Consider the following 12,917-nt stretch of genomic DNA (forward strand, 5'->3'; position numbering starts at 1 on the left):
ACTACTGTATCCCCAGAACTTAAAATAATGTCTAAAATGGATGTTGAATAAATGAATGTATCTCAACAAATTCTAGCTTTCCCTTTAATAGTTCATAGTAAGTAGAATTAGCTTTAGAGATATGTCAATTGATACTTTTTTTGCTTTAAAAAAATTCTGATAAATTAAATAAAAACTTCAACACATTTAAGCATATGCTAATATATATCAGCCAAACTTGTTCTCAATTCTAATCAAGAAGTAAGATCTATCAGACACTGAGAGCTTTTTATCAAATTTTCAGAGATTTCCTTATGAGTAAGGGCCTATGTGAAATAACTCTCATTATTGCCAAGAATATATAGAATATAGAGTGTCCTGGTGAGTTCTTTACAAAAACCAGATAATGTCATGTTGCCTGAAGCTCCCCTTACTATAACAGTAGAAAATAATCAATCTGACAGTCTTAGAACTAAGAAATCATTTTAGGGCGCCTGGGTGGCTCAGTCGGTTAAGCGACTGCCTTCGGCTCAGGTCATGGTCCTGGAGTCCCTGGATTGAGTCCCGCATCAGGCTCCCTGCTCGGCAGGGAGTCTACTTCTCCCTCTGACCCTTCCCCCTCTCATGTGCTCTCTCTCTCATTCTCTCTCTCTCAAATAAATAAATAAAATTAAAAAAAAAGAAGAAATCATTTTAAAAATACATTTAAGTCTTAGTAACACTTGTCATTTAAATCATTAAAGGAATTAAAGGAATTGCTTGTTTTACAAGGAAGCCACATAAATATGAGACTATTTAACATAAATAATCTAAAAGTCAATCAGAAGGTACAGGTGCCCTTGCTCTAGAGGTCTGAGTCTCCTCTCTTTTAAACAGGCAAATAATACAGCTTCTGGAAGTCCAAAGGAGTTATCTCCTTAATAACTGCAGAGGAGAGAATTCCATACTGCAGCCTTCACCTGCATCCAGCAGCTATTACTTGAAACACATTAAAGTATTCATCTTTAATCAAGTAAAGAGTTTCAGTGCGGGGGTGTTATCTGCTTTAGTTTATAAGCAGCATTATATATTCAACCTAAAAATAAAGGCCCTGTGCTTTCATAATATTTAAAATGTTTTATAAAGTTAAATGCGGTGGAAAATTTCAGGAAAGCATCATTAATTAAGCAGCTCTGAATAAAGAGTATGACCAAACACCATAAATATTTTAAGGATGCTTTTTCCTAAAAGCATTAGAGATATCACAATTGAGTTATACTGGTTTGTCTCTATCGTATTTAAGCTGCATCTTTCATTTCTATGTGTCAATTTCTTAAACAAGACAATGAAGAAAAATAACTTCAGTATACTATCCTAGCAATGGAAGGACAATAGCTGTCGCAACATCTCATATAACATACCTGGTCACTGTTAGACTTCATAATCAAAACATTTTTAAGCTATCAACTTATTTAATATTTATTTACCCTGGTATACCTAGCATCTATCACAGTGCATTGTCACTTGTAGTTCAGAGAAACTACTAACATCTCCAAAGCTTCTCATTTCTAAGTTTCTTGGACTGCTTTAAATGTAAAATAGAGGTTACTCTGGATAGGCAAAATAACAAAAACATTATAAACACTCCTAGTAGATGAGAGGTACATTAGGATGGTATCATTAAAATCGCTTTTATTTGCTGGTTTAGAGTTTTCAAAGCAAGATGAAATGAGAATGATCATACAGTATCTTACCCTTTCTACCGGTGAACCATAACATGCAATGTCGAAACATAGCAGTGGCAGATGGCATTGGTGTTATTAACTATAAAAAGGATAACAGCAGAGAAATGACGGCTGGCAGACAAGACACAGAAATGCAGATGAAATGAATGCAAACTTGCAGTTCTTGAAGCAAAGCAAAACCTTTAAGCCAAAGGTTGCCACTAGCTTCAATTTAATTTACATTTTGAGTTTTACACCGACAAACACTGCAACCTTCACAGTCTTTAGACTCTTCATGCAGAGGCAGAACCATACTCCTCGATAAAGAAGATCAGCAACCTTCTGTAAGCACAAGCCAGCAGCAGCAGCAGCCCATCACTCTCTCCCTTCACTGATTTTTATCCCTTATATTTTTAATCTCCAATTGCAGCCAGATCCACAGTCGCCTCAAACAGATCTGTATCCACTGCAGATACAAATCCCTGTCTAACCTGCAGTACCACTTCATCCAGAACGTTCCTGTGCACTCATTCATGCAGAATCAGTTGCAAAACCATTCAAGGCATCCAGCAAACACCCAAAAGAGGAGAAAAGAAGCAGTTGGGACTGTGAAGAGAAAGAATCTCTTCTTTTAGCTCACCCTGGAAATGGAAGGTTTTCTGATCAACAGTTATTGTGAAGGTGCTGTCGTCCTCATCGTCTATACCAATCACAGCTCCCTGTGAAACAAAGAGCAAAATCCCAATAAGGCAAACAATGACATCAGCAATATTCACTACTGCTACAGCCCTGGAATGCTCAATGCACCGGGGACACTGGCAGTAGGCTCGACACAGAAAAGGGGATGGCAGGGCACTGTAGTACTCTGCATGGCTACCTTTTATTCTTGCATAAGGGGCATGGTTGCCGTGAGAGGGGGAGGGGACAAACACAGAAGCTGAGTCTAGAAGCTATGTTCAAGAGTCAGCCACTGGGTTTTTCTGAGCTTTGGACTACTCTCTAAAATGGGGAGCCAGAAACCTCCACCACACCCGGTTGTTGTGAGGCCAAAGAATGCAGGTCCTCTTCATCAGACTGCTTCTGTGTTACACTTGTTAGTGCAGAAATGTCAGGTGACACTTGCTTCAAAACACGGTCCCAATCACTTCTTCCAAGTGTGCTCCCATAACCACTCGCACATGGCTCTGCAACTGCACTTTCCACTTTTTGCTGTGATTATCTGTTTATATGTCTGCCTCCTCCCCTGAACTGCCATGAGATCTTGGAAGTCAAAGACAATATTATTTATTGATACATGACCTTCAAGTACACACCCAATATGTGTTTTTTAAGTAAAAGCACGAACAACCCCCCAAAAGATGGAGGAGGGGATTGCATTTATAAGTTGTTTGTTTCAAGAAGGTGGATAGGGTGGGTTTTAAACTTTTAATTTTTTATATTCAACTACAAGCAGCCCATTAAGACAACAGGAATTAAGAGACAGGAATTTATGCAAAATAAGGAGTGCATTGGTTAGTGTCCTTAAGAAATAAGCACCTAAAGTATTTCAGAGAAAAAAGCTAGAGAACATGAGACAGGTAAAATGCCCCAGGATGGTGACAAAAGCAACAGCATGCCAGGACCTTGAAAATGGGGGCTGAAAAGAATCAAGGGGTTAAAATACCTAATCCCATGAATAAGGCTACTCCTATCCTAAGAGAAGTGGGTCACAGAGCCAAACATTTATTAATCTCTTCTTCTGAGAAGAAGAAGGCTGTCTGGATAAACCCCAACTCTATCCAAATCCCATCAACTTGAATTATCTTAGTTATTCCTCAGTTTCAGTTTGGGTTGGGATTTTTATCCTTATTTTCACTTAAGTGTCTCCTGAGAGTAAAATGATTTACCCAAGGTCACACGATTAATATCAGAACCAGAACCACTGGCACGGTACCTACTTATTCCATGACAGCAAACATAAACACATCTCAGTGGGTAAGCATGTATGGGAGCAGATCATTCTGGTTAACTTAATTTTGTGGTTATTCAGTTAACTTCTAACTTATGATGTATCAAATATTTCCTAAGTTACAACTGAATACAAAAATATGTGCTTGATACAGCTCTAGAATATGTAACAATAGTCCCTGCCCTCAAGGCACTAATATTGCAGAGGAGGAGATAAAACATGCAAAGAGGTGAGCGTAATACAAGGTAGAAAGTGATCTCTACATGGACGAACTTTGAAAACATTATGCTAAGTGAAAGAAGCTAGTCACAAAGGACCATATAATTCCATTTATATAAAATGTCCAATAGGCAAATTCACAGAGACTAACAGTACATTAATGGTTGCCTAGGGTTGGGGGGAGGGGAAGAGGTGGGGTAACAAAGGGAGCAACTGCTAATGGGTATGGGTTTATGAAAACATTCTAAAATTGATTGTGGGAATGGTTGCACAACTCTGTGAATATACTAAAAGCACTGAATTGTATACTTTAAATGGGTGAATTGCATTGTATGTGAATTATATCTCAATAAAGCTGTTATAAATCACCCCACTACCAAATGTTTGCTCTTTCTTTTGGGTCTCTTAGTGTGAATTTACCAGTTACTTCGTCAACTCAGATGGAAACCTCTAGGTTCTACACCTGTTCTCCTTCATTCCATCACCACAAGTTGTGTTCATTCCACCTCTGAACTATCAAATATTATTATTCCATCCCATGAACTGCCAATGCCCTAATTCAGCCTCTCATCACTACATGCTTAATAGGCAATCTGTCTCCTTTCAGTCTGGCTACCTTTTACTCCAGTCTTTGCTATTGCCAGAGTAGTATTTCTGAAGCACAGACTCTTACAGGAGACAAAGATATTTAAAACCTTCCTTGGACTAATAGATAAAGTCAACATTTCTTTATAATGCCATTCAAGACTATTCAAAATCTGGCCCAACCAACCTTTTCACAGTCATCAAATGGTCCCTTCCTCCTTAACACAGAGGCCCTGTATGTACTCATCCCCAACATTTCTTCCACACCCCAAGGGGAAAAACCAAACACACCAAGTAATTGCACTTTTTTAATGTCCTTCCTCAAGCTCAATTCCCAACCATTTGTTAAACAAAAGCAAAACCCCATATCTCCCCCTAGCTACCACCTCCTTTCTCACTGCTTTCACAGAGGAGCTTTTTGGAAATTGTCCACGCCTTAACTTTTCATCCACTCCTGCAATCTAGCTTCTTTCCCACCACTATACCAAACTACACTCTCACAGATCTCCAATGACTGCTTTAGTAGTCTCCAGTTTGTTTTTTTCTTTAAGATTTTATTTATTTATTTGACAGAGAGATAGCGAAAGCAGGAACACAAGCAGGAGGAGTGGGAGATGGAGAAGCAGGCTTCCTATGGAGCAGGGAGCCCAATGTAGGGTTCGATCCCAGGACCCTGGGATCAGGACCTGAGCCGAAGGCAGACGCTTAACGACTGAGCCATCCAGACAAAACTAGTAGTCTCCAGTTTTGTCATATACCACCAGTCTAAAGCACTGTTGCTGCTACTGACCATTTGTTTCTTGAAACTCTCCTTCAATGGCCCTTAATTACCTAAGCTGTGCTTCAGAAATATTTCTACCTAAGTACCTGTGACAACCTATACGGGAGAAAGCATTCTTTTCTTGCCCATTACACTTTACCCTTCCTCTGTCCAAATGCTTCTTTGAAAACTCTGGAAGCTAGCTAACAACCTCCTAGTCCCATCAGGTCTTGCTATTACCCTGAAAGTTCACCCACATCTATAACCACTCTTGCTTCCTTTTCACTTGTCATATGGAAAAGATCTCCATACCCTATCACCTTTCCTTAGGTCTCTCACTCTACTAATTGTCAACTTCTTTGACTACTGGCTCTTTCCCAACAGCATTTACAGATGTTCAAATTCTTTACCCTGTTTAACCAACAACAATCATTTTCAATTACACATCTTCATCTGGCAATTAGCCCACCTCTCTCATTCCCTTCCAGTCAAGATTATCTAGATTTGCCCAAGCCTCCTGCCTAAAATTTTTTTAACCTCCCGTTCCTTGTAGGGTATGTGACCATATCAATGGCTCTTCTTCACCTTCAAATAAGGTGACCATATGACCTGATTTACCTGGAACAGTTCAATTATTCCTGTTGTCCTGGCATAATAATTAACAGAATGTCCTGCTTAGGGGTTACAGTCACTCTACCACAGCCTAGCCTACAATGTCCTCAGTGATTTGCTCCATGCCTACCTCTCATCTCTTATCAAATTCTACAGTTGGACAGCTTGAGGTTTACCAGTTGCCCCAGGTTCTCTCCCACCAAACATCCATCCTCTCCCTTTATCTGAGTTTATACTACTTATGTTCTTACATTTGGTAAAGTAAAACTTTTACTAATCCACATATAGAATAATATTCTATTGTTAAGCAAAGTTCTTTACTATGCTAGTCCATCAGAATGCCAAAGTTTTTATTTCAATCCCGCTTTTAAGACCCACTATACCAACATAATAAACATATATATTTTTCAGTGACTTTTCATGATTTTTCTTCTGAAGACATGAGAGGATCAACCTTTCAGGTTATCAGTACTTGGGCTAACCAAGGTACATGCTGCTTCAGGGTCACACTATCCAAGTTCCAGATAGAAGGTAACTGGAGCTGGAGTCTAGTGCAACCAGATGAATTTCCTGACTTTCCTTCTTCTCCTGTCCTCTGTACACACACATATTTCAGACATGAGTCATAGTTCTGGTACCAAAGAAAGTTTTGTTCTCATGGCTTAGGGGAAAAAAAAAAACCCACAAAACAGAGTTCTGGCTATTTTAGGGCCAACCTCCCTTTGCAAGAAGAGAAACTGGGTTGGTAAACTGGCTCCAAAGATAATAAAAAAGAAATGATGACTCCTCTGGGACACAGATTTGCTCACACAACTCCTAAAAGGAATGTAGACAGTGCTAAGAATACACAGCTTAGCTACTCCCACAGTAACTTCACAACCACATACTTTCTCTCCCTGCTGAAATGTTAGAAATCTCTTACATTCATATAACACATTTAAATCTGACATTGGAGATTTAGGGAGAACGGGTATTTCTCTTAGAAAACTGAGGCTCAGGGGCGCCTGGGTGGTTCAGTCGGTTAAGCGGCTGCCTTCACCTCAGGTCATGCCGAGTCCCATGTCGGGCTCTTTGCTCAGTGGGGAGCCTGCTTCTCCCTCTGCCTGGTGCTATGCCTACTTGTGCTCTTTCTCTCTCTGTCAAATAAAAATAATTAAAATCTTAAAAAAAAAAAAAAAAGAAAGAAAGAAAACAAAACAAAACTAAGGCTCAGAGAGGTTTAAAAAAAAAAAAAATGTTGGGCACCTGGGTGGCTCAGTCGTTAAGCGTCTGCCTTCGGCTCAGGTCATGATCCCAGGGTCCTGGGATCGAGTCCCACATCGGGCTCCCTGCTCGGCGGGAAGCCTGCTTCTCCCTCTCCCACGCCCCCTGCTTGTGTTCCTGCTCTCGCTCTCTGTCAAATAAATAAATAAAATCTTAAAAAAAAAAAAAAATGCCCAGGGTCCTGCAACCCAAAAGGCAGGAGAATTGAGTTCTTGCAATTCCTGATCCAAAGCCCTCTCTTAACAGGGCATTGTTATAATAAGCAATATGCACTAATTACTTCAACACATTTATTAAATACCTATTCTGGGCCAGGAACATTAATAGCCAGGGAATATAAATAGGAATAAAATATATCTCTGCCCTGGAAGAACACATCATCTAGAGGGAAAAAAGAGGAGTCAACAAAACAGAAGGAAGCAGGAAAGCTTGAGGTTTAGCCTGCTCACCAAAGATGCTGCTGAATGGAGGACCTACTTTAACATCATTCATTGATTCAGCAAGTACTTATTAAAATCTCTAGCATTGTTCTAGGTAACAGTAATAGAACAGCAAACAATTTGCTTTGCTTTTTTTGCTAATATTATTTTGAGATTTGTTCATGTTGAATAAATAAGAAAATACATATATATTTTATACATATACATTTATACATACATATGTATATATTTTTCCATGCTGAGAATTATGTGTATATATTCACACACACAATCCATTTTGAGAATATATATATACATTTTACCTGCTATGTAGTATTCCATTATATAAGTATACCACAATGTATCAGTTCTCCCATGTAGAACATTTAGGTTATTTTTAATTTTTCCTATTCCAATAATTCAGCAATAACTATCACTTTATGTCTCCTGGTAATACTTCTATAAAAAAATGTCAAGCATATGCTCTGAAATGGAATACAGTTCCATTTTTATGTGGAGCAGGCATACCTTCAACTTTACTAAATACTCCAAAATGGCTCTCCTAAGTGGTTATACTGATTTATGTCCCAACACTGTATTGATTCAGTAGAGTTCCTATACCCCCAATCACTAGCCAATGCTAGGTATAATCAGACTTTATAAATCCTTGGCAATGTGACAAAAATACTACATTGCTGGAGTTTTAATGTGCACTTTCTGGTATCACTGAGAATAAGAACCTGGTCATATTTATTGCCATTCTTATTTACTCTTACATGAATTGAGTGTACATATCCTTTGTACATTTTCTTCTGGGGCATTCTTTTGTATTTTGGGGCATTCTTTTTGTCCTTTGATTTGTATGTGTTCTTTGGGTTTTCTTTTTGTCTTTTTTATTCATTTGTAGGATTTCTTTATATATTCTGTTATTAATCCTTTGCCAGCTTTATGCATTGTAAATACCTTCTCTCCTGTCCATAGGCTGTCTTTCTCTTTAATTGTGGTGTCTTTTGGTTGATGGTGGTGGTCAAAGGTTTTAAAACCTGAATGTTGTCAAATCTATGAATCTCTTCTATCATGGTTTGTGCTTTAAAACATCCTATTCTGGGGCGTCTGGGTGGCTCAGTCATTAAGCATCTGCCTTCGGCTCAGGTCCTGATCCCAAGGTCCTGGGATCGAGCCCCACGTTGGGCTCCCTGCTCAGTGGGAAGTCTGCTTCTCCCTCTCTCACTCCCCCTGCTTGTGTTCCCTCTCTCGCTAGGTCTCTGTCAAATAAAAAAATAAAATCTTAAAAAAAAAAAAATCCTATTCTGGGGCGCCTGGGTGGCACAGTTGGTTAAGTGTCTGCCTTCAGCTCAGGTCATGATCCCAGGGTCCTGGGAATGAGTCCTGCCAGAAGGGAGCCTGCTTCTCCCTCTCCCCGCTGCTCATGCTCTCTCTTGCTATCTCTGTCGCTATCTCTGTCTCTCTCAAATAAATGAAATCTTTTATTTTTTGTTAAAGATTTTATTTATTTATTTGAGAGAGAGAAAGAAAGAGAGAGAGAAAGCACAAGTCGGGTGGGGGGCAGAGGGAGAAGCAGGCTCTCTGCTGAGTGGGGAGCCTGATGTGGGGCTCAATCCTGGGACTCTGGGATCATGACCTGAGTTGAAGGCAGATGCTTGACTGACTGAGTCACCCAGGCACCGTAAATAAAATCTTTTAAAAAAATAAAACATCCTATTCTGTCTTGACATCATAAAGACATTCTTCTATACATTCTTATTAAGTATGAATTTTCATTTTGTACCTTTAATAACTCTAGAATTTATTTTTGTGTATAGCATGAGGTAGGAAGTAAATTTTATTTTTTCCATATGATCCAGCTTCATTTACTGGGTGACAATGCCTGATTTGCAATGCTGTCATATTCTAAACTTCCATAGATGCGTGGTTCTATTTCTCTTCTGTGCCACTGATCAATTTCTCTCCCCTTATACTAACACCGTATCATTTAAATTACCATAGTTTCATAAAAAGCCTTAACATCTGTAATGGCAAGTCCCCCAACTCCTTACTCTTCAAATTTTTCTTGCCTCTTTACCATTTTAAATGACTTTTAGAATCACCTTGTCAAGTTTTTTGATAAGCCTAATTGTGGCTTTGACTGAATCACATGTGTTTATAGATTTAAGGGAAATAAGCATATATATGATGGAGTCTAAAAGTGGGAACAGGGGTGCCTGGGTGGCTCAGTCAGTTAAATGTCTGCCTTCAGCTCAGTGATCCCAGGATCCTGGGATCGAGCCCCGCATTGGGCTCCCTGCTCAGTGGGAAGCCTGCTTCTCCCTCTCCCACTCCCCCTGCTTATGTTCCCTCTCTCGCTGTATCTCTGTCAAATAAAATCTTAAAAAAAAAAAAAATGGGAACAGTATAGAGCTTTTTCAATGCTCAGATCTTCCTTTAGTCTTTCAATGATGTCTTATAGTTTTCCATCAAAGGAGTGCATTTATCTTGTAAAACATATTCCTAATAACTTACAGTTCTTGCTATTATACTTTTTAATAAATTTTTCCTAATTGTCTGTGGGTCATATAAGGAACACTATATGTTTTCTGCGTATTTATTTCGTATCCAAAAATTTTGCTGAAGGTTAGTCATTTGAATAGTTTTTCTGTAGATTCTTGTGAATTTTTTTCTAAAGATTTATTTATTTATTTGAGAGAGAAAGCATGCGTGAGAGGATGAGCAGGAGGAAGGGCAGAAAGAGAGGGAGAGAATCCTCAAGCAAACTCCCTATTGAGCCCTACTGGTCGATCCGAAGACCCAGAGATCATGACCTGAGCCGAAGAGTTGGACACTCAGCTTACTGAGCCACCCAGGTGCCCTGTGATTTTTTTTTTTTTTATGTAGACATCATACCTGCAAATACCAATAATGTTTATTCTTCCCTTCCAGTCCTTTTTCTTTGAATTCTTTTGTTTCTTATTCTTGTGGTACACGTTTGCCAGGACCTATAGTACAGTTACAGAAACATCATTTGCAAATACTAATTTTGATTCTTCCTTCCAAGACTTCATTTTCCCTATCTTTTGTCTTACAGCATTCACTAGGACCTCCAGAGTACAATATTTAAAGACGCAGCAAAAACAGCCACCTCTGTTTACTGTGGATTTTAAAGAGAATGCTTCTATTTTTTCACTATTAAATACACTGGTAGCATTGTAGCAAATACCCCTTATCAGGTTAAGACTATTCTATTCCTAGTTTGCTTGATCTTAAAGGCATGTTTCATTTTAGTCACTGCTTCTTCTGCATTTATTCAAATGGTCATGTAGTTTTTCTTCTTTTGATCTATTAATATGGTAAATAACTTTAACTTTAAAATTAGCGTCCTAGTATTCCCAGAATAAATTCCATTTGGTCATAATACCTTTTGTTTATACATTACTGGGTATGGTTTGCTGTATTTTGTTTAGGATTTTGACATCTATATATATTTTTTAAGATTTTATTTGAGAGAGCGAGCAAGCAGGACAGGGCACAAGTGGGGAGGTGGGGGCAGAGGGAGAGGGAGAAGCAGACTCCCCTGCTGAGCAGGGAGCCCAATGCGGGGCTCAATCCCAGGACCCTGGGATCATGACCTGAGCCGAAGGCAGACACCCAACCGACTAAGCCACCCAGGCACCCCTTGACATCTACATTTAATAAAGGACTCTGGTCTAAAAATTTCCTTTATTTTCTTGTTACTTTATTATTACCTTTTTCTAATATTTTAAATTTATTTTATATTAACTTAAGATCATAAATCATAGACTGCCTTAGATGCAGTTTTAAGATGTGGTCCCTTATTATTCAGGTTTAAATATTTCATAATTTCCATTATGATTTCTACATTCACCAATGAATTATTTAGAAGTATGTGTGTAAGGCAGCGAGTGGCTACTGTTTTGTTAAGGGATTTCTCATTTATTCCACTGTTGTTAAATAATGTTATCTATGTGATACTGGGTTTTTATTCTCTTTTTCTGTAAAAATTTAAATTTTCTTCTTCTTAAAGTCTATTAGGTCTCATATTAATACCGTTTCCAAGCTTTCTTTTGGCTAACATTTCATCACCTTCTTATTTTTAATTTATAATTATATTATACACATTCAGAAAATAAAACAAAATGATATCTATGTACCAATCACAGAGATTAAGCAGAAGTTTACATCTTGCCCAAAGGAGGTATTTTCAGTGTTAAATTCATAGAGAAGAGATGATGCTTACAAAAAAGCTATTGAATTTACAAAAAAGGCAGATATCAATAGAGTGATTTTTCATAATGAAATGACAAAACAATAGAAGTTCTTAGAAGATGCAGATCTAAGGGGATAAAAGTGAAGACATTCTTTTTTCTTTAAGATTTAATTTTTTTTTTTTAAAGATTTTATTTGACAGAGAGAGACACAGTGAGAGAGGGAACGCAAACAGGGGGAGTGGGAGAGGGAGAAGCAGGCTTCCCACGGAGCAGGGAGCCCGATGCAGGGCTCCATCCCAGGACCCTGGGATCATGACCTGAGCCGAAGGCAGATGCTTAACAACTGAGCCACCCAGGCGCCCCTTTAAGATTTAATTTAAAGTAATCTCTATATCCAGCATGGGGCTCAAACTCAAAAGCCCTCTAACAACTGAGCCAGCCAGGTACCCCCAAAAGTGAAGACATTCTTGAACTTACACATTAACCTAAAAATAATACCTTTTTGCATCCATTCTAAGATGACAATGATTGTAACATGAATCCCAAAGCCTGAGATGTTAACATTTGAAAAAATAATGTACAGTCAAGGAAATAAGGCACTATCAGAAAAAGTCAGTGCTTAATAATCCACGATGATACACTGCTGATCTCTCTTGTGATGGACTAAAAGAGAACAGATGACATATCCCTTAGGGAATCAGTCAACTCTGATGAACAGCACAACTGGTAGACAGAGTACTCATTTCACTGGGCTGGGTAAAAATTGTTACTTGAAGTCACATATAGATTAACAGTTTTCAAAAACTCACGATACATTTAACATAAAAACTTTGTTGAGTGGGCGCCTGGGTGGCTCAGTTGGTTAAGCGACTGCCTTCGGCTCAGGTCATGATCCTGGAGTCCCTGGATCGAGTCCCGCATCGGGCTCCCTGCTCGGCAGGGAGTCTGCTTCTCCCTCTGACCCTCCCCCCTCTCATGTGCTCTCTCTCATTCTCTCTGTCTCAAATAAATAAATAAAATCTTTAAAAACAAAACAAAACAAAAACAACTTTGTTGAGTATAATTCACCTTACTTTGGTGATTCAATTCCTAAGGCCCTGTAGAATTATTCTGAATCTGAGATTCATTTTATCAATCACAACAGTAACTACCATTCATTAAGAACCTAAGTCCCGTGGCGCCTGGATGGCTCAGTCGTTAAATGTC

At 38.7% G+C, this 12,917-nt stretch overlaps 1 protein-coding gene across 7 annotated transcripts in view; it reads right to left on the bottom strand.

The window, feature by feature from the left end:
• The window catches only part of OSBPL9 (oxysterol binding protein like 9), a 187,493-nt gene that overhangs the window by 130,167 nt on the left and 44,409 nt on the right, over positions 1 to 12,917 (bottom strand). For all 7 annotated transcript variants that reach the window (XM_045897716.2, XM_045897714.2, XM_045897713.1 and 4 more), the window contains one exon: positions 2,323 to 2,401. In XM_045897716.2, the coding sequence (XP_045753672.2) occupies positions 2,323 to 2,401 (79 nt within the window). The remainder of the gene's footprint in view (positions 1 to 2,322; positions 2,402 to 12,917) is intronic.

Source organism: Mirounga angustirostris, unplaced genomic scaffold (genome assembly GCF_029215605.1).
Source record: "Mirounga angustirostris isolate CCGP_5_RB_7025 unplaced genomic scaffold, mMirAng1.0.hap1 SCAF_4, whole genome shotgun sequence".
Lineage (NCBI taxonomy): Eukaryota > Metazoa > Chordata > Mammalia > Carnivora > Phocidae > Mirounga > Mirounga angustirostris.